Genomic DNA, 21,375 nt, shown 5'->3' with positions numbered 1-21,375 from the left:
AAGTTTTCCCTGCAAGGGGATTTCTTAGGAACAGGTAATTTCAAAATAGCTCCCAAAGCCATAAAGGGGTAGATTCTGTCTAGCATCCAAGATGTACTGAGCATTGAAATATTTATGAGGGAGGTAATTACGTGTTTTGTGAATAAAGAGTAGGAAGATGAGAAATCCACAGCTAAGGTACAAACATTAGTTCTGTTTTGTACGCGCACAATCTTGTGAAAGGGGGTTAATGAAGAAAGAAAGAAGGAACATCAGTGTCACATATGATTTTGAACATCTTAGAGGATTTAAGGTTTATGATTTTTTTTTCTTCACTCAGTACAGCTTTGTTTCCAAAATGATCATATTCCTTTCCTCTGAGGCTTCTGAGCTACATTCACTAAAGATGTGCATGGCATAGTTCATGGTGCACGGTGTACCCTGTAGCGTGCTAGAAATAACTTACCAATGGACTGTCTTAAGGGAAGCTCTTTGCTTTCAAAATGTTAAGTGAAACAAATGTTATCGACTAGCTTTCTTACACAGATCCTGAAATCTGAACAAAATAAAAACCTGCTTTTCATCTGTATGGAAAGAAACTTTATTGGATTTTTCCTCAACTTTGTTTTGTTCTTTAGTTAAAATCTCCATCCATGGGCTGAAAGGTCATTTTTTTCTGCTTTGCTACATCTTTTTGTTTTTCATTTAAACCTTGTAGAGAATTGACGAAGCTAAGATGGTCCAGGAAAATTAAATACGAGCTCTAGACTTAGGCTTGCTCTGCTGATAAGCAGTTGAATTGCTGCGGCCTTTAAAGTATCTAGCTTGAGTTCAGCAGAAAAGAGAAAAAAGAAAGAGGAAAGATTTCTACTGAAAACAAACTGGAAAGAATTTGCTTTGCAGTGTTGGGTCAGGTACATGCTGCTGGTCTGTCAAGGCTAATTAAGTCCTGGGCCAGCCATATTTTGTTGATAGAGACTACATTATAGCCTCCATCTTCTTCTAGAAGGCATATGGTGTCATTAGCATGACAAAGGAGTAGTTGCACAGATTATATTAAGTGTAAAGAAGAAGAATTCTACCTTTAAGTGTCAAGGCTAAATTTTCTGTTATGTATCTTACTAAGATACAAAAAAACCCTGACGACTTTCTTTTGTGACTCTTTCTCCCTATTCTCTTCTGTTTGCCTAGGCAGGTATCTCACACATTCATCCCACTGCTAACATAGTAATCACTGATGTCAGCACCCACCTAACTCTTTTGAAGCTTTTACCATAAGAGGTTACCAGCACTCCTGCCTGTTCAAAAAAGACTAGCTCAGTAAGGGCATGGTAAAGAGTGGGATGTGTGTGCCAAACTCCCTAAGTGGAACTATCTGGGTATCTATTGTGTTTCCCTTCTGAGATTTCATAGGAAAGAGAAATTGTGGGAAAAGTGAGAAATGGGAGTTTTTAGTAAGTGTTTATTTTCTGACAATATAAGTATAAACCAGTTGTTATGAACTGGAATGACATTATCCAGGGGCAACAAGGTTCTGCTTGTGGCTGGGTGATGTAATGGGCTTTTCAAACCAATTTGTCATCTTGAGTTGAGGACGATAGTGTCAGACCAGCAGTGGGTGAGTAAACGTGATTGATAGGTTTGCAAATCACAGTACAGACCTGTATCTGATAAACGCTTTTTGTTCTACAATTTCCAGTGACACTACAAGTGTGAGCCAGCTGGCTGCTGTTTTCTTCACCTTGCATGTTTTTTTTGTCCAAGGGCATGAAAAAGGCCTGTGCTTCTTCACACTATGGACTTTGTCACTACTTGGTAGCTAAGAGCGCAAAGAGTTGCTGGACAAAGTGCCCTCTGTCAAGTTTGCTTTTTGAGTGTCCTTGAAGTGCCTTATTAGACAACCACATACTATTTTTCCAGTTCACTGTAGAGAAACATCCATGCTTCATCTACCCATATATCAGCTTTAACAGATGTTCAGTGGGCACTAGGCAGGACTCCATCATTGGACAGTATTGTCCAACAGGCTGATCAAGAGATGAATGGGATATCCCATTCTTCATCGCTTCTTCCATTGCTCTTCAGTTAAAGCAATCTTGTGACACCTAAGTTAAAGAGATGACTTTGAAGAGACTCTGTTCCCTGCAGCAGACCCAAAATTAAGATTGCTTTCTTTAACAACAACAACAAGACAGCCCTGACCACAGCACATTACAGAGCAGTGTGCTTGGCCTTAAGGGTCCCTATGGGTGTAGGGTGCACAAGAGTAAAACCAGCCAATCCATTCACATGGGGCTCGGACTATTGGAACAAGACTGGCCAGGCCACATGAAACCAGTGTGGTGGTAACTGGTATGAATGGATGTGAGGATTCCTCCAGTGCTGGACTACCCTACGTGGGCTGGTACTTGTGCTTGCAAATTCTCAGGCAGATCTAGGGAAAGGACAGCAGAGAGTAGAGAGAGGATTGGAGCCATTGTCATGCCTAGCCCTGGGTAACCTGCTGTTGCTAAGATTGTTATTTCCCTCTCTACCCCTTCACCCTTCTCCAGTATTTTTTCCAGCTTATTTCTGGAAGCTGTTTTGACCCTGTCAGCAGTGAACAGAGATGGCATGGAAGTTCTGGGATGATATTCCTTGGAAATGTAACAAAGCACTTTGCAACTTAGAACCAGTGCACACTGGAACAGGCAAACATGGCTCATGGGCAACAGACTTGGGAAAGATCAGGGAGCCCCATTGGAAGAAGGTTTGAGTTGGCTGTCCTTAGAGACAGAAGGAAAAACATATACATTGTTTGCCTTCCCTTGAAGTTTGCCATTGTCCCTGTACATAAAACCACCAAAGGTTTCACCAGACTATATTATATTTCGAATGTATAAGTACAAAGTCATCTTGCTGTCATTTGCTATCACTCAGTGATTTTAAGCACTCCACACACCGCTGGTGACAAATAACCTGCAATTGTTCATCTTTGTTCCCTAGGGTGCTTTCCCTGACAATGGCATGACTCAACTCAGTAATGTTGACTAGATGAGCACATGATTTCACAATAAAATCATCAGTCACTTTTTTAAAAAGGGCAAATTTATGCAGCCGCTTGGAAGAAAAAAGCAAAGTGCAGCCTAAAATTCCTTTTATTTACGGTGGGAAATGAAGCATGAGTAAGATGATTAGAACTGTAATTAAACAAGAGAGTCAAATCCACAGATATGCACAACATACAGAAGGAGGCTCTCGGAGAGATGGCATAGAAGAATCCTAAAGTATTTTTTCCACTGCAAGCCCTAGGGACATCCCTCCTTAATTTGATCTCTAACAAGAAGCTATCTCCAAAAGCCCCTCTGTTTACCCTTGAATAAAAGCTGGGCCTCAGGAAAAGGTCTAGCTAATTTTCTCACTAAAAAGATACTGCATACATAGTGCATGCATAGATACTGAAATTTGAGCTTCATTACAAATGGGAAAAAACAATTTTCTAAGTATGGCAGGGGAAAACCCCAGAGGAGATTCTGTCTACAGCCAAGTAAAGCTTGAGTTTGGCTCCAGTCCTGAATTATATCCCTTTCTGTCATTTGCCAAACACCATCTCCATTCTCCAGATGCTGCTAACATCCTAATATCATACTGCATTTAAGTACCATCCCTGCTCTCCTTCCCTGTATTATACAGTTCTTGGCATGTTTTCAATAGCTTTCCTAAACCCACATCCGAATTCACTCTGATAGGTTTCAATAGCTTGCCGAGAGGCATATAATCCACCCTTTGTCACTATGGATTGAGTCCTGTCTCAAAAAAAGAACAACTCCATTTCATCAAAGAAAAGTAGTTAGGAATAAATTTGACGCTGCTAACAAGCTTGACTGGGTCAGAGCTTTGTGTGCTGGAACAAAGAGTTTAAGACCCTGAAACATGTTAGCATTACAAAGAATATTCTATTCAGTCTCTCTGCCATACATATTTTAATGCAATAGATCACTTGTATTTTGTTAGATCATGTCTTACACTAGAGGAAGAGTACCCATCAGATCCTTACGAAGTACCTCCTCTGCTTTGGATCTAATTCAGTATGATCTCTTTTTTCCTATTGTATAAGAGGTCTCAGTGCCCCTACTTGTTTGCAGATGTAGCAAGACAGCCAAATTCAGCCCTCAGCTAACCTAGCACAATGCCAAGAGGAAGAAAATCATTCCCAGCTCTCAGTCATTGATTCATTCATGCAGAGCTTTAATCCAACCGGGAGCCTGGTGTGCAATGGAAGGTGTTAAAAAAAGTTCCAGGAAACATCTTTCCCACTTGCCAGCAGGGCGAGGGAGAATAGCTCTGTGTCCTTAGGGAAGCCCAGGATCTGTGATGTTTGAAGACTGAGGGGCTTTATTCTTCACAAACAGAGATAGACACATACTGCAGAACATTATCTACAGAGATTTGTTTGAAACTGTAAAGGCATCTGCTTTGGCCTTGCTCAGACTTCTCTCACGGTCCCATTCCATGAATGTTCATGCAAGGGAGTTCTTAGTAACCCAGCTCCTTGCAAAGGTCAGATTTGTATCTGTTTTCTCAAATTCAGGCAGCAAGTAAATTTTACATGAGCATGCCTTATGATGTTCAGGGAGACTTTCTATTCAGGGGGTAGAAACAATGCCACTTAATGATAAGACCATTAAAAAACAAGAAGTGCAGCTCAAATTGCAAGGCAATAAGCAAGCAGAATCTTGTAGAATAATTTTGAAAAAAACAATGCATCTGAGAAACATCACAACCTGCTCCTAGCTATTCACTACAAAAGAAGAAACTTCACTGTACGAACTGTTTGTTATGAAAGTATTCAGTTCAGTTTCAAGAGAACAAACCAGATGAAACTACGTGTTCATCAGTTAGCTTCCTAAACTCTGCTGGAAGTGGACAGGCGATTTCATCAGAGTTCTTATGATGACAACTCTGTCATCTGTTGTTTTCTTTCCATTAAAAATATCTAACCACAGCAACTGCCAAGGAAAAAAAAAAAACACTCTACTGAACATTTCTTTACCTCACATTTCCTTAGTGATTTTCCATCTCTGCAAGTGGCACATTAATTAACTAAAAACCTTCTGACTCTAAGCAGGTTGGAGGTGCTGTCCCACAGCCCCGTCACAGCATCGCTAGTAGATTATTAATCTAAAGCAAAGCAATACAACTGGGGAGTCTAAAAATACCAGGGACACCTGAGTTGCTCCATTTGATTGTACTGAATTTAGCAGAGGAGAGGGATGGTCCCTGCATGCAGATTGCTTGGTGTCTGTATTCACAACCTCTTCTGCAGTGTAAAAGCTTTTGAAGGGGTGATTGGGGGCTAGACTGGATTTTTTCATTACTTTAGCAGTATCACCTCAGAGGCAGCACATCTTCTGCTAGTCCTGCGACTCCTTTGGTAGTACACGGGATGAATTAATTGTGTTTCGTCAAGCATATCTCTTGACGCCCTATGACGTGGAAGACATAACTGCAGTACATCATCAGCAATCAGGTGTTAGGAACCACTGCACTTGACCCAGATGTATGGCACTAAGGTGGTCATCGCTATCCAGGGGATGTCAGCAGAAAAAGGTGTAAGAAAATGGTATGGATTCTTTCCATGAGGTATTTTCCAAACCTTTAGGGGAAACTCATTAGTTGCATAATATTGGTTCTCTTAGCAGAGGCCATAATTACAAGGATGCTGCAACTCATCATAGAAGAACCCTGACACCACCTCATGATATCTAAATTCACTTTAAAAAATTTCCACTGAAGGGCTCTTTAGAATAAGGACAGTTCCAAGTAAAGTTTGCAGGAGCCTGTACCCTGTTCTGCTTTCATGCTTCTCTGCAGCCTCATATTCCCTGAATTAAGCTACTTCTAAATTTTTCTTCTGTGGGAAGATTCTCCTGAATCTATTTGTGACAGTCAAAATTCTAAAATATGGGCAAAATCTGTGCTCCCTAAGGCTATTTCTTGAGACAGCTATTTCTTGAGTATCATTAAAGTGAGAAAAACAAACTCTGAAGGCCAAATTCATGCCTGGTGTCATACAACTGACCTAAGGTGCACCAGCAATGGACTTGGCCATGCACATACATTATGCTGTCTGCTTACAAAATGACAGAATCCAGCATCTGGGCAGGACTGCGTGCATAGTGACTGGAATGGGTTATTGAATTGTATCTAAATCCACCATCTCAATGTATTTTTGGCACCATTCTCTTTATAACACTTGTAAACGAGGTTCCCTTTTCAACAGCCCCTTCGGCACTCATATTCCAGGATCTTAGCAGTGTGGGTGTCTATAATGCCCCCTCCCATCCTTCACTCAGTAACAATGGCATGATAAATTGTTTTTTTCTGAAATGTTTCCCAGACAAAATGTAATTTTCATCTGCGTTACATAAGATTTCACTGTTTTGTTGATGGGGATTTATTGTGGTAGACTTTAGCTGCCTGTTAAACACTTCCTAAGTGGTGAGTGACTAATAAAAAAAATGAGATTACAGGAATTGCTTGGCGTGGGACATGCCATGTGTACAGTTTAGCTTACTTTTCCCTGCAAACTGAAGATCTTCAAACTGGGCTCCAGATTGCAAAATAATTTTAGAAAGCCAGTCTTCTATCAGTAGAAAGCCTATCAGTAACCTGACCAATTCAATGTCTGGGGGTAGCACCACCAAAAGCAAGTCTGATGGTGGCCTCCATATGAATGGCAGAATCAATGTCAATGTAAGGAACTCAGAGCAAGATCAAAAGAATTACAGGTTCCTGTTGTACAGCGGGATTTCTTTACTAAATGTGACTTAAAATGACAGAAAAAAATCTGTACTCTGAAGATGCTGTGAGCTGTACTTAGAAGTTCAGTCAAGGCTGTGACACTGTCTCGGTGGCCTTGTACAAGACACTCACTGCTCTGTGTCAGTTTTCTTCATCCATCAAATGGGGTTTTAGCACACTTGAGTGCCCCTTGTGATCCAGTGGAGGACATTCAAAAGCCTCTGTCCAAGAAAAATATTCAGTGAAGCCACCCTTCTAATGGGTGCAGGGCTGATCTCTTTGGATGTGCCTACAGAGCGCACCAGCGCCAGAAGCAGCATACTAATGTTTGGTGGGGCTCTACCTGGCTCCGTACACATCTGAAGTACCTTGGCAGCAAATGGTGCTGCTCTGAGCCGTATGGATGTATTTACAACCAGCGCTGTAAAGGAGAGGCCTTCAGGAATGTATTTTGCTCGGCTAAGATGCTGCAGCCCTTCAAGGGAACATGCTGCATTGCAGTGACACATCCTTCTTGTTCCATGTCAGCACAACAACTCTGTCGGAAGCAGGAGTTATTGATGACTCCACCTCATATGTTAAAAGTACTTTCCTGGTACCTGGAAAATCCAGCTGTTTCTTGCACTGTTCTGCCTCCAGTTTACCACAGCAGCCATGTTATTTCTTACTATGGAGTGAATGCTCTGATGGAGCTAATGCAGCGGAGTTTGATTTCTTTAAAGCATTCCAGCTGGTTACAGCTCTGATTAATTGCATGAAACACAGCTCAACCTTGTCTTACCAAAGAGTCTGATCAAATTGACTTTTCTAAATATCATCTCTGAAAACAAGAAAGCAGAGCAACACAGAACAAAAGAAGCTGGAGGATAGGTGAAATAGCCTCTTTTAAAATCCTATTTATCATGGATCTGGTTGGTTATAAGGTCCCTTTTATATGATTTCACACTGCTCCCCAAATACACACTCAAAATTTATTTGCTAAGCTCAACTCTGTGGCCTAGTTCTCTGTAAGTTGCTGTCTTTTGATACCTCGCTTTGCTTTACCTCCTCAGGTTCAGTAAATGCAGATTTCTGGTAGAAGGTGTGGACACAGACCTGAAGGATCCAAAAAGGAACAGCAAACCTGCTCCTGCATCAAGTGAGAGGGAGCAAGTTCTGTGTTGGACAGCATCTCCCCCCTTTACAGTGTACCTATGATAAAGGTGGGTTAGAATTGCCTTTACTTTCAAATCTCTCACAAATTAAGCTGAATCAATATGTTTTTCCACTGTGAGCATTTGCCAGCCTCTGCAGCTGAGTTCTGCTCTGTATTTTGCCCATGGCTCCATCTATTACTTGAGAAAAGCTTCCTGGAAGAAGTTGGCACCCTTTATTCCTTGTGATTCCTGCTCAAAACTGGTATCTCTGTGGCATAGTAATTATTTTGGCAGTAAGCTGTGAGGGTGATAGTGTCTGGCTGAGAAATGTACCTATTACTCCATGTCTTCTACTCCTCATCCCAACATGCTTGTTTCTTCCCTCGTTTTTTATTTCATGCCTTCTGTGTGTGAACTTTCCTTCGGGAAGAGGAGAAAGAAGTGTTGTTATTGTGTGGGTACATTGTGTAGCACTGTAGAGTTCCCTTCAATGATCCCCAGCCGGTTTATTATTAACATTGTAAACTACCATCATCCTTCTGCAAACCCCAGGAGAAGCAACTGGGGAAAAAAATGACTTTGGATTGATGTGCAGCACAAATGCAAAGCCCTAACTAACGAGTGCCACCTCCACTAATTGTGGTGGAGAAGGCTGCGTGCAGGTGCTGCTTAGCACCCAGCAATTACGCCACCTGCGTGTCTCATCTAGAAGTGGTGTGGTTTTATATAAGCAGTAGAAATTATTAATAGAGTTGCTTACTTGTAAGTGTATTCTATAACAGGTGTAAGGACTGCAATGCTGGTGGTCAGGATCTATGCAGCGTGCCATGGCTAAGGGTCTGTCCGACCCCATACAGCTTGGGTTTCCCACCAGCTGAAGGAATGTTAGAGTATCCCTGCTACCCCCTTTTTCCTTCTCCTGTTATCTCTAATAAACAGTATTTTAAGCAACACCTTATGGAGTCCGAGAGCTTTTCTTGCTGGGATCCGTAACGAACGCTTGACCGGTGCATTACGCTAATATCACCCATTATGTAACAATTAAAAACTGTAAATTCTCAGGCTTGATACAAGGTCATCCTCCTGAAGTACATTTCTCAGCAAATTAAGGGTTTAGATTGCAGCAAACACCTGGGGAAACTCTACTGCTCTTGGGTTTGTGAGACATCATGAATATTCATTGCAGAGCCAGCAGCAGGCGAATAGTAATTACATCAGTTCTTCAGGATCAAGCTTGGGAATCCTCGAGAGACCACGTTATGCTTTGAAATTAAAATATATGAAAAAAAATAAAACGGGTATTATTAGTTCTGTTAAGTGCCTGTAGTAGGTATTACCATTGTCAAACGTGTCTCCAACCCCCTTTCACGAGTGGGTAATGCTATTAGCCTGCTACCCATTGAGGGCAATGCTGATGCCGGGACTGATGGCCTTACACCTTGAGGAATAAAAGTGCGGTTTTTCTCCTGAAATATCCCCCGAGAGCTTCGTACCCGCCCGTACCGGGAGGGGAGGGCAGGGGACCTGGAGACACCCGGGAGGCGGCGGGGCCACAGCAGGACAGAGGGGCCTCTCTGGGCCCCTCGGGCCGAGGACTGCGGAGGACGGCGAGGCTCCCCACCCTTCTCCGCGACCGGCCCAAGGGGCTCCGGGCCACCGCGAGCAGCCACGGTAGGAGCGCGGCGGCCCGGCAGACCCCGATCTCCGCTCCCCCGGGGACGCCGTGCCCTCACCCAAAATGGCGGCTGCGGCGCCTCTCCCGCAGAACTCTCGCGAGGTTTGCGGCGGGGCCGGGCGCTGCCCCGTGCAAATGGCGGCGAGGAGGCCGGGCCGCGCGGGCGGGCCGAGGTGAGGCCGGGGGAGGCGGGCGGTGCTGCCATGGAGCACATCACCACCCCGAAGGTAAGAGGCCGTGCCGCCCCGGGAGCCAGCCGCCGTCCCGCCGGGGTCCTCCCGCGGCGCCTGGGGGCGGCAGGCCGGGCCGGGGCCCGGGGCTCCGCTCGCCGCCCTGCGCCGGGCCCTCCCCGCGGGACACCTGAGGTGAAGCCCCTGCGGGGATGGCGGGCCTCGGCTGGGGCTGTTGTCAGGGCCGGCGTTTTCAACGATTTTTCTTTTAAGTCGTGATTAATTTGCGTAAGCGAGCTATTTTTGCTTGCTTTCAAGGCATACGTATCCTCGAACGTCCCTCGCGCTTCTCAAAACGGGTCGCGGATAAGTCTGGAAGGCTTAAAGCTACTTGACGTGGTGTTTAGGTACTTCTTACTGTATCGCCTTGTTGGAAAGGAAATTTTTAGTAAGGGTACTGATCAAAAGGTGTTTTGGGTGCGATTCGTGTAAACATGTATATCAAAGCGCGGAGACCCCCTCCGGCCGAATAAGTGACTCAAAATGTGCTTTTTCAGTTGAATAAAGTGAAACGGGAGCTCTGGGAATGCTGTGCTCGTGACAGGTAAAAAAAAAAAGTATTTACTTCAGGCAGCTGTCAGTCCAGCAGTTGGGGTTTTTTGTTTGTTTGTATTTTAAATATACCATGAAGGTTGCTGTGTTTTGTTTTGTTTTATTCTCGAGAATATTATTTTGGGGATGCTCCTTACCCATATTGCCTAAGGTGCTTTGCTGGACCTGCTTGTCTCTAGTGGCCTGAAAAAGGGCAATATTAGTTATGATAATTATATGTGCTGGAAAACATGACATAGTAGGAAGACACAGAGCTGAGACCTCTGCTCTTCAAGTTTCTTTGCTGACATTTTCCATGATTTATCTCAGACCAATGACCCTGTACAGAAGCTTACATATTCAATACCCAGAACTAATTTATCTTACACTGTTAAACTGTTTGTTTTCACTGTCCTTCCAATCCCCCCCCTCATTATTTTTGTTTAATGTCGAAAGAAAAATTTTGTCTATGTTCATTAAGAAGCAAGTACGCCAGGAGAAAATCAATCAAATAACGTAAAATACTTTAAAATTAATATTTTAATATGTCTGTGCTGATGGTTTTTAAAACTGTTTTTATTAATTAGCTTAGTGTGGTTTATGAAATGGGCTTACATGCCTAGGAAGTGTGTTACAAGAAGTAGCTACTAATACTTTTTTATATTGACTGAGCAGCTGGAAGTCAGAGTGGAGAGGGCTGTTTCTTTCACAGCAGCATTTTGATTATACTGAACATGGACAGTCTTTTTTTTCTCAGTGTTTTGTCCTATTATTTCTGCAACCTTGCACAGTAATAAACTGTGATCATCTTGGCTACAAATCTAGTAATCTTGTTATTCACAGTGGTGGTAAACCTCGGCTGTTCGCTTAACCTTTTTGGCTTTAATTGCTGGAGAAATAATTTGAATTTGTAGTGTGAAGCTGAGTTAGTGTTGCAGGGAAGACTAATTCTTACATTTTTCTGTCCTACTTCCTGAGTTGTATATTAGAAGTTAAATGATTGTGGTTCAACAAGTGCATAGTTATTTCCTCAATCAAAGTTAAATTCATTTTTTCATACTCTTTTTATATTGCAGGTTGAAAATGTGAAATTACTAGATCGTTATACAAATAGGAAGGCAGCAAATGGGACGTTATACCTGACAGCTACCCACCTTATCTATGTAGATGCTTCTGCTGAAGTCAGAAAAGAAACATGGGTATGTTGTGATACCTGGAGTCTGTTTAAATACAAGTATAAAAATTACTTTATATCTCGTATCCAAAATGAACAGGTTTGTGAGTTCCAAAGTTGTAGTGGTCTTTTATAGCATTTTCTTACCAAATGCTTAACAGAAACATCTGTTTTGGAAGGAAATGAACATAATGGTGATGTGACTTGATTGAGGTCGCTCACTGAATTAGTGTTAGTTCCAGGAACATAAAAAACTTGTCTAGTTTCCCATCTCAAACTCAATATACCAAGCCACCACAACTGATTTTACAGCTTTTAGAACTACAAAATTAGCACTGAAATTAGCCTTTTTTATCAATTCTAAAGTAAAATGGGAATGACAAAATATATCGCGTATGGGGGTGGAGTGAAAGCAAAGTGAACCAGGTTTATTTCCTCTTTTTCAGATTCTGCATCACCATATTGCAACTATAGAAAAAATGCCTCTGACCACAGCTGGATATCCACTCCTTATTCACTGCAAGAACTTCCATGTGGCTCACTTTGTTATTGGGCAGGAACGTGACTGTCATGAAGTGTATACCTCATTGCTTAAACTTTCACAACCAGGTATTTAGGACGGGAGTCTGTTTTGCAAATCATTGAAATGCTTTAGGCTGGAAGGCTCGTCTTAGCAATAGAGAAAGCTTTGCCTGCCAGACTGTTGGTTTTGCAGTGTCAGTGCAGGAGGGGGAGGATGTGAAATCAGAATTGGTTTCCACCGCCAGAGACGATCTGTGTGGGTTGGCTCAGTAAGTAGAGTGCTACCCTGTGGACCAGGGCATTTGCTTCCAAACTAAACACGGGTCTTCTGTGGCAGTGGGAATGAGGTGGTCTCCCATGAGGAACTTCTGAAGACCCATGCAAAGTTCATTTGCCTGACTGAGGCTGTATGCAGCATCTCAGGCTTTTTTCTTGTAGCACTCGTGCTGAGTGTCATATCCTATACCTGGCCATTGTCAGTTAGTCATTTCTGTGACTTAGCTGTTGTCCATGTGTAGTTCTACCCTTTCCAGTTGATCCAGATGTTGACAGAATTCTGGAATCCCACAAATAAAGCTTTTGGGATCTTTCATTTGTTTCCCAGTAGCATGTTTAGGCTACTCTTCAGTGTTTGTCTTCTTTCAGTTGTCAAACCCTGTGCTTCACCCTGGCTGCCCTGACTTGGAGTCACTCTTAAAGAGTGTAAGCAAAACATCCTCAAAAGCCTGTGGTCTCTTCTGGCTTCAACTTTTTAGTCCATCATGGATGAATTCTCAGGCTACTTGTTCTTCTTGCAGAACAGCATTCCACCGAGTTTCCTACCTGGCTTCTGTAAATGGCAGCTTCTGTTTTTTGGGGTGCTCCATCAGTGAACCAGTATTTGGAGTTCAGTGTTATTACAAGGATGCCATTTGTAATTGCATTTTCTAATTACGTCACTAGTCTAAGGGAAGGGAATTGATAGCACCAGTCTGCTTCGTGCTGGCCATCACATAGAGGACTTGAACAGAAATACTGTAGTAGAAATGGTTTTTGCTGAGTGTGGGGTTTTTTTTTTGATTGATATTAAGGCTTGTGGCTATTCCCAGCATCTCCTTTGTGCTCTGAGCTTTGGAGTTTTCTTAGTTTTGAAGTTCTAATTCTGTTGCTGCATCTGGCAAGTTTCTGGTGGTATGTTTAAAAGCTGTCACTGTTCTTTCAGTTTTGAAAATTAGAGACTTATGTAGGGTCTTGAAGCGTGGGAGCTGCCACTGCAGGGGATTACATCAGTTTCTTTTGTCTTGTGGTTATTTGTGTAATATGCTGCAGCTCTTTCTTTTGTTCTATTTATGGATTTTAACAGTTCTCTTTTGTTGTTTTAAAATTTCTGTATGTATGCTTCCTTCATGTTTTTTTTGGCAGAGCATATAATTATTTATGATTTGCACATGTATGATTGACAGCTATGGGTTACCTGTCTGGTAACCTGGCTACTTTATCAGACTCTGACAGGTTTCACTCTGTCTCTGGAGCGCTTGCTGCCTTGGGAATCAGCTGAATGAGTTATTGGTTGGATTTGCATTTTATGAAGAGAGGGAAGGAAATTGGGATGGTAGAGATGGAGGGAGGAAGAAATTACCATTTGTCAGACACAGCCTGAAGCTTTTGTTGGGCTGACAGTAATATTCAAGACATCTATCAAGTTTTCCGTGCGGCTCAGAACTCACTGTTGAACGATGAACTTCCAGGTGTGCAAGAGCTGTTTTATGAACTCTTCACAGAAAAATATATCTTTTAATACATGTTTTCATTTATGGATTAATTCTTATGATATAAATCTTGTCTAACATGCCTATTGCAGTGAATTCAGTAGGAAATAATTTGTTTGGGAAAAAATTACTACTTTGAAGTTTTAATTAATTCTGACAAAATGTTTTAGTGTGCCTCCCTGCATGTGGGAACTGAGTACTGCAAATTCCTGAGGATTTTGATACGAATTGTTGGCACTTGGTGCTACGCTGAATGAAAACCGTAAATGTGAGGTTGAGAAGTTTTAAGTATCTATACTCTTCTATGTAGTACTCAATTTTTTTTTTTTTTTTTTTTTTAAGGAGTGAGACTCAGTCTATAAATTTGCTTAGAGTAGTAAAGTACACAAAGTGATAAAAGAAAACTTCATGCTTCTGACCTTTGAGGAGGCAGAAGCACAGGGAAGATAGCTGTTATTAAAATATAGCCAACTGTGCAGTACAGTGGCAGAGCCCTTTGGCTTCTTTAGTAAATGATTTCTAACTCTCCTGATCTTTCTTGACTGAATAATTTTTTTCAGTCCTTGAATTGGTTGTGGTACACCTGCAGCTTGCTGGCTTGCACAGTGTGCTTATCCAAAAGATGGCCTTTAGGAAGAAATGTTGACCTCTCTGTATGTCTTTGTATCTCTGACTAGTTAATTTTTTCTTCCTTCTTCCCAGCGAAACCTGAAGAACTTTACGCTTTCTCTTATAATCCTAAAATGTCTAAAGAGAACCGGGAGACTGGATGGAAGCTGATTGATTTAAAAGTGGATTACCAGCGTATGGGAATTCCAAATGACTATTGGGAAATAACGGATGTTAATAAAGACTATGAGGTAATTCTTGCCCAAAGTAGCCATTTAATGCAGTATCTCTTCTTTGTTATTAATGTCATACAGCAGTCCTTCTACTGCTGCATAAGTGATGCCTCTGGGGAGGAATGAGCTCAGTTGGTTTTAATCGAAGCAGCATCGTCTTGATGTGAAGTTGCAGGTAGTGATGCTAAGGAAGAACAGAACAGAGCTGTGGAGTCACCTTGGTTTGCTTTGATCCCCTTGGCAAAGTACCAGATACTTGTTTTTCTAGAGAAATGTCAAACCATCTGTTATGAAAAACCTGAAGTACCCTTAGCTGCTTTTGGTATTTCCAAACCCTGTCCCACCAGGCTGGTGACAGATGTGTGGAAGAGAAATAAATGGCAGTGATTTGGCTTGGTGGGGAATGAGGCAGAGTAGACAAAGGACTAGGTAAGGAAGGAAAAAACAGTAATGGAAAACAGACTTCTTTTTTCTTGCTTGGTTGCATCTTCTGCTAAATAAGCGTTCTCAATCATTTCAGTCCTAACTGGCTGCTGCTGTTGTTTTCTTCTTTCTCCCCTGTAAGGCCAGGTTGGATCTAAACAACTTTAAATGAAAGCATTTTTCAGCAAGCTTACTCAAACTCCTGCTTCATATCATTTCCCTTTTTATTTCTTCTGATGCTGTGTACAGTCAGACCTTTCTGTCTAAAAGACAAAGCAAACAACTCCAAGGAAGATACCAATATATTGTCTTGAGTCCCTTCCCCTCTGCTCTCCGCTCCCTTCCCCCGCTAGTTTTCTTTACTGTTATGCTTTGCATTGGAGAAATATAGGTCTGTGCTGTCAGAAGTGACTGGTAATTTTAAATGACTTATCTTTGTATGCCTGAGTTGAGGTGCAATGCGAGAGGTGCTTTTTCCATTAGCTGATTAGGGCATTTGAATGTGGGCATCTAAAATCATTAATCACTTTGCAGCTTTACTTGCTAGTATGTAACTCCTCAGGTGCCAGTGCTTTATAATTTCCTCAGGGTTTCCAGCTTCTGTTTTAACATTGTCAAGCCTAAAGTAAAGCCAGACTTGGAGAATAGCTTATCTGTGAAGTATGTGCTGAAAAGACTGTCCATTTTTGAGGGGAAAAAGATAAAGCTGGTCTCTGAGAATGCTACCTGATTGCTGGAAGCTCATTTCAAGTTGAATAAGATTGAGGGAACTTTTTAAATATAGTTGTTCTTAATTCCTCTTTTTGTGACAAAGCAGGAACTTTCATAAAATTTATGGATTTAAAGAACTTCCTTTTAATATATATTGTGTACTGTGCAGTCTGTTTTTTTAGCTTCAGTTGCAAAATTGATTGTTTTATTTTTGCACCTATTCCTGTGTTACCTTTGTAAATACATCTTAACGGCTCGATACACTCTGGCAAACAATCTATTCCTGTTGTTTATAAATGCTAGATTGTAAGCTAAAGATGATTTTTTTTTCATGAATTTTTAACTGTTAAGTAGTAATGTCTGGATTTTTTTTCTCTTTTCTCACTTAGATTTGCAACACATATCCTCCAGAAATAGTGGTGCCTAGAGCTGCTAATAAGGCAGTGGTGATTGGAAGCTCAAGGTTCAGAAGCAGAGGGCGGATTCCAGTGCTTTCGTACTTGTATAAGGAAAACAATGTTAGTTGTTCGTTGTCTGCTGTCTTTGTGGGGAGTAAGGGTTCTACTTCTTGTACAGTCCCCTTTTAGTGAAGGGAAAGAATGAGATGTAACTATTAGAGTATATTAACTTCATGTTTGAGAACTGTGTTTCTCTTAATGGCTTTAATATTAGTTTGTTCTGAGACACAGAATAAGCTAGTTAAAGACAAACACTTTGGATGCATCTAGAGCTGTGCCAAAAGCACAAACTTTCCAAGCTTCCTGTCTGGAAATTTTGCTTTCAGCAATGCCTTGTTATGTGGGGTTTTTAATCTACTGTTTAGCTATATTGAATCATGTTTTAACAAGATACATGTTAACTCAGCTAGATTTTCTTAGTATTGAAGAGGAGGAACCACCCTGAAATAAATCCCCACTAGCTCAGAATAAGTGAAGGTTTCAGTTTTTTTTTTCCACTGAAGACCAGAATGTAAATTTTTAACTTTGCTGTCTCAGCAGTGTTTTAGATGCAGATGTTAGGAAAATGCTGTCACAGTCAAATTGTTGTTTTCCTGAGGAAGCGTGCCTTGACCTGAGCAACTGTATGGAGTTGTGCTGGCAGCTATTGAAATTTCCCTAAAGCATACTCAGTGCAGTTGTGAGCATGGAACAGTAACAACTGATAAGCAAAGTTGTGGAAAAGAATGGTTTGGACAATAGAAATGAAGTAGAAAACATGAGAAATGCTAACAGGTGTCTGGGATACCTATCATCAGGCAGACCATAGTGGGTTTGAGAACATAGCAATAAAATTTGCAGCAGGGCTCCTTAGCCTCTCTACTTTCTTAAGATTCTCAGACTTCTAGCTTTGAGAGATACTCCAGTAGTATTTCTGTATGTCCATTTCAGTAGCAGTTTTTCAGGGAAACAATAGGACATACAGAAATCAACAAATTAGTGGTTTTGGGGGCAGTGCAGTAGAGATGATCTGAACACAGAAAAATATGAGCTGTTGTGTGTTGCAGGCTGCCATATGTCGTTGTAGCCAGCCTCTCTCCGGGTTCAGTGCACGCTGTCTGGAGGATGAACAAATGCTGCAGGCGATCAGAGAAGCCAACCCTGGGAGCCCCTTCATGTATGTTGTAGACACAAGGCCAAAGGTATCTTCCTGGGGTTTGTGGCTACTTTTAAAGCTTGCGTCTGAATTAGTAATGCTGTTTCGAGTTCACTCTTTCACAACTCTGCTAATGCTTTCTTATGCTGCATTAGGTTAAATTGTGTCATTCCTGAATCAGGAATTCGGTATCAGGCTCCTGGTTCGGTGTCTTAATGTGATGAATACTTTTGCATAATAGAACTGCAATGTTAAGTGCTGTTAAAAATGCTTGCACTCCTGGAGTATTCCGGGTTGAGGTTTGTGTTAAGGATGACCTGAAGCAACTGGCAGTCTTGAAGCTGGCTGAGACAGTGAAGCATTTTCCTGCAGAGAGCTAGGTCCTTAATATGTTGAGTTGGAGAGAGCCTTAGGATTCAGTTCCATGAGCCTGAAGTGCTTTTATCAGCAGACCTGGGAAGAAGTGTGGCTGTATGGAGTCTGATAACAATTGAGAAAAGCAATTGCTCCCATTTTTTTGCTTTCATAAAAATAACACTAATGTTCTCATGATGTGCAGCTTGGAGTTTAGTACAATTCAGCTCTTCTGGTCCATAGCAGCTATCTGGGGCTAGAACTTCGTTGCTGAGGTGTTTATGTAAGAGGATAATGGAGAAACATTCGGAAATTGAAATCTCTAATGACTGTCATCCTGAGGAATTGAATTTAGAAACCAATTCAAATGATTATCTTGTAAGCATGTTGATTGGGAGTGTTGGTATATGCAAATTAGAATACAAGGATTTTCATGGTATGCAATTATTTAAATACAAAGATTTAAAAGTGCTCTGATTATTTTAAAATTGAGCTTTCTGAGAACCTGCTTCACTGTTCAGATATTGCAGTTATTTTATAGAAACTACAGATTTAGTTAAACTATGGCAAGAGCAAGAAGGAAAAAAGTCTTTTTGGGAAAACAAGGAATGTTTCACCTGTTGTTCCAAGATGGAGATGTCATACTACAAAAAGACAAAATACTAGAGATAACCTATTCTGTAATTATATGTATGCTTGTAGCAATCGCTGCATGTTCTTTTGGTACAGACAGCTTCCAGTATTATAGATGTTCCACTAAATCTATCATTGGTGGCAGTTTTGTTCTAAAGTATTTGGTGAAAAAGGGAAAATTTATAATTGGTCACATTTCTCCTTCTAAAACAACATGTCTTTCTCTGAATGGTAGAACTGAAGCACTAGGGTTAGTTGTTCTAAAGGTGTGTATATACAGTATCTGACTCCTCCTTCTCTCTATGGAGGCAAATTACTCCTCTTTCCAAATTAATATGCGGGGGGTTGAGGTGCTCTTTTTTGGTCACCACTAAAGATTTCCTGGTAGCTCTTGAACTGTTTTGTGTAATTGTTAGAGCAACTGGCTTCTTTTCTACTTCTTTTCTGCAGTTCCAGTTGGTTGCTGTATTCTTTCTGCTCAACTTTAATATTTCTATGTTTCCCTCAGGTGGCTTTATTTCATCTGTGCATGTATGTCTGTGAAAAGCTTTGGAATTCTCTTACTATTTCTATACCACCATGTATGTATGTTACTCGTAAAAATGGCATTCCTAGTTTTACTTTCGTGTGCTTCTGTCTGAATCTTTTTACGTAGCTTCACAGTTAAGGCAGACTCAATGTCTCTTTACCTGTTTTGATGACAGCAGTATTCTGAAATTGGGCATGGTTTTGATACTGCCTACCCTAAGAAATTCTATCCAGGGTCTTAATGAGTCTCTGCATATGACTAATGGACTGGAGACACTGGCATAATTTTAGTGAAGCAGCTGGAAGTAATGTCTGGGAGGTGGGGAAGTAAGTCGGAGTAACAACTTTGTTCAGTGTGTTTTCTGGGAGATTTTATAAAAAAGAAGGATTTGCAAAACAGACTCATTTATTTCTGCATATTGTTTTAATTTTCTCTCTTTTTCTATCCTATTCCTGTTCTCTTGAATTTGACAGTTAAATGCCATGGCCAACCGAGCTGCTGGGAAGGGTTATGAGAATGAAGATAATTATGATAACATTCGCTTTAAATTTATTGGTATAGAAAACATCCATGTGATGCGGAACAGCTTGCAGAAACTCCTGGAAGGTAAGTACCGTCCATGCAAGTGGTCAGTCTTCATTACCCTTGGCTACTTTTGGACAGAACCTTTTGAGAATATATAAGTACTACGTGCACAAGTGCATGTGGACTTGTGTATTGTGATGGAAGCAGATAATCGAAGTCAATATCTTCCTTTATCTTGCTGTATTGAAGTGGCTGAAAGTGTTAATGTTGTTAAAATGCCTTCCCGCTAGACATTTTCTTTATTATTGTGCTTAGTTTTATAGTGGTTCAAAAATAGCAACTAATACTAACAACATTCCTTAATTGTGCTAGTTACTTAGAATGTGAATTTCTTAAATGTGCCAAATTAAAAGAAAAAGGCTAGAGAAATATTACATTTTACTGTTAAGATAGTCTTATGGTTACTTTGTGAGCTATTGAAAGAAAACTAACATAGGTTGTTGAGGAAATACTTTTCTGGGGTTTACTATGTTTATTTTGGAGTATTTCAGTGTTAAACAGTATTTCTGGTTTGAAATAAAATGTTGGCATGATCTTCCAAAGATCTGTAATCTCATACATACATAGTTCTTATTTTTCATTTATTTCTGATTTCTTTAACAGAACTTGGTTTTAATACATTAAAATGTATTAAATTAATGTTTTAACACATTAAAATATATTAAAATGCAGAGTAGCTCAGGTAATTAAGTTACTCTGTGAGATTGTGATCTTTGGGTAAAAATGCGAAGCAGGGCAGAAGAAATACCTGAGCCACTGGAGAGCAAGAGGTGAATCAGGCCCATGTTTTCACTAATGTAGTTTTGAAGAAGTTCCATTAAAGGTAAAGGTGTGGCTTGGATCAAACCAGCATACTGTGCTAGCTGGTTTCCAGTGCTATTACCATCTTTGTGCTGACAAAGACTGCGGAACTGGGCAGAGTAGATGCTGCAAATCATTCTGCTTGGTCCCTGTGTTTAGTTTTCTAAAATGTAATACAAGTGCTGTCATTCAAAATACGAGTTTAATATTTTAGTAACCAGTGTAATGGTCATGTGGGTTCAAAATAGTTCCATAATTGATGCTACCAAGTGTCTGGCCAGGTAGCACTGCAGGATCCATGGTGACCTTGGAGAAAAATGAGGCTATTCACATAACCAAGAGATTGGCCTGATCACAAGTATAAGTCCTCAATTGCCTGTTCCTGGCAGACTTATTTTGTGGTGGAAGAAGAGGCAGAATAAATACTTGTTTACGCCCATATTCTTATTCAACAGTGATAAAATCTGTCTCGCTGGTGCTTGCAGACTATTGAACTGTATTACTATAAGTATTTTCTATGCTGGGTTTCAATATAGTAATCTGAGTTGCCTTCAAGGTTAGACATGTTATTTCTCTCGCTAAATTGGAGCTCTCCTTTCTTTGTGATGGTGACTGCACGTTAGTTGTTAGATGTGTGTGCAATGGTGATTTATAGTGAAGTAACAGATCAGTAAACACTTTCTATGTTGGAAAAAACTCAGCTGAAAAAATAATGAGTTACCATTTAAAAAAAGGGGAGGAGGATATTTTCAGATCCTCAAGTTCTCTTATAGCTAAAAATCACTGGCTTGTGTATTTAAGTATGTAACCAGTAGTTTCTGTGTCCTTTAGACAGGATGTCGCTGCTGACACTTAAAAAGTGTGGAAACGTTAGCTTTTAGGATCTACCAAGCTCTGTTGCTGTGAAGAGATAATGAGGAGGTGGGAAAAAGGAAGAGATGTTGTTAACAGAGTGTCAGCTAATTCCTTTGTTTGTGTTCTTAGTGTGTGAAATGAAGTCCCCCTCAATGAGCGATTTCCTCACTGGGCTGGAGAACTCAGGTTGGTTACGGCACATTAAGGCTGTGATGGATGCAGGTGTCTTTCTTGCCAAGGTAAAACTGTACTCCAGCCTGCAGGTGAATTA

General features: G+C 40.9%; 1 protein-coding gene and 1 long non-coding RNA gene across 5 annotated transcripts in view; both read left to right on the top strand.

Moving 5' to 3' along the window:
* Positions 1–8,965, top strand: part of LOC115333945 — a 63,838-nt gene extending 54,873 nt beyond the window's left edge. The window contains exon 3 of the long non-coding RNA XR_003920965.2: positions 7,815–8,965. This is a non-coding gene — a long non-coding RNA (uncharacterized LOC115333945). The remainder of the gene's footprint in view (positions 1–7,814) is intronic.
* A 703-nt stretch (positions 8,966–9,668) lies between these two features.
* Positions 9,669–21,375, top strand: part of MTMR8 (myotubularin related protein 8) — a 26,167-nt gene continuing 14,460 nt past the window's right edge. The window contains exons 1-9 of one of the 4 annotated variants that reach the window (XM_029996860.1): positions 9,669–9,800; positions 11,411–11,533; positions 11,955–12,117; positions 14,481–14,638; positions 16,144–16,272; positions 17,259–17,368; positions 18,843–18,915; positions 19,337–19,469; positions 21,234–21,343. In XM_029996860.1, the coding sequence (XP_029852720.1) occupies positions 9,777–9,800; positions 11,411–11,533; positions 11,955–12,117; positions 14,481–14,638; positions 16,144–16,272; positions 17,259–17,368; positions 18,843–18,915; positions 19,337–19,469; positions 21,234–21,343 (1,023 nt within the window). In that variant the 5' untranslated portion in view covers positions 9,669–9,776. Of the gene's footprint in view, positions 9,801–9,902; positions 10,032–11,410; positions 11,534–11,954; positions 12,118–13,511; positions 13,758–14,480; positions 14,639–16,143; positions 16,273–17,258; positions 17,394–18,842; positions 18,916–19,336; positions 19,470–21,233; positions 21,344–21,375 lie in introns of those variants that run through there. The other 3 variants (XM_041118939.1, XM_029996861.1, XM_029996862.1) reach the window with 3 other exon arrangements.

The sequence above is a fragment of the Aquila chrysaetos genome, chromosome 21, assembly GCF_900496995.4.
Source record: "Aquila chrysaetos chrysaetos chromosome 21, bAquChr1.4, whole genome shotgun sequence".
Taxonomy (NCBI): domain Eukaryota; kingdom Metazoa; phylum Chordata; class Aves; order Accipitriformes; family Accipitridae; genus Aquila; species Aquila chrysaetos.
The sequence above is the reverse complement of the archived record's forward strand: the minus strand, read 5'-3'. Positions and strand labels throughout refer to the sequence as shown.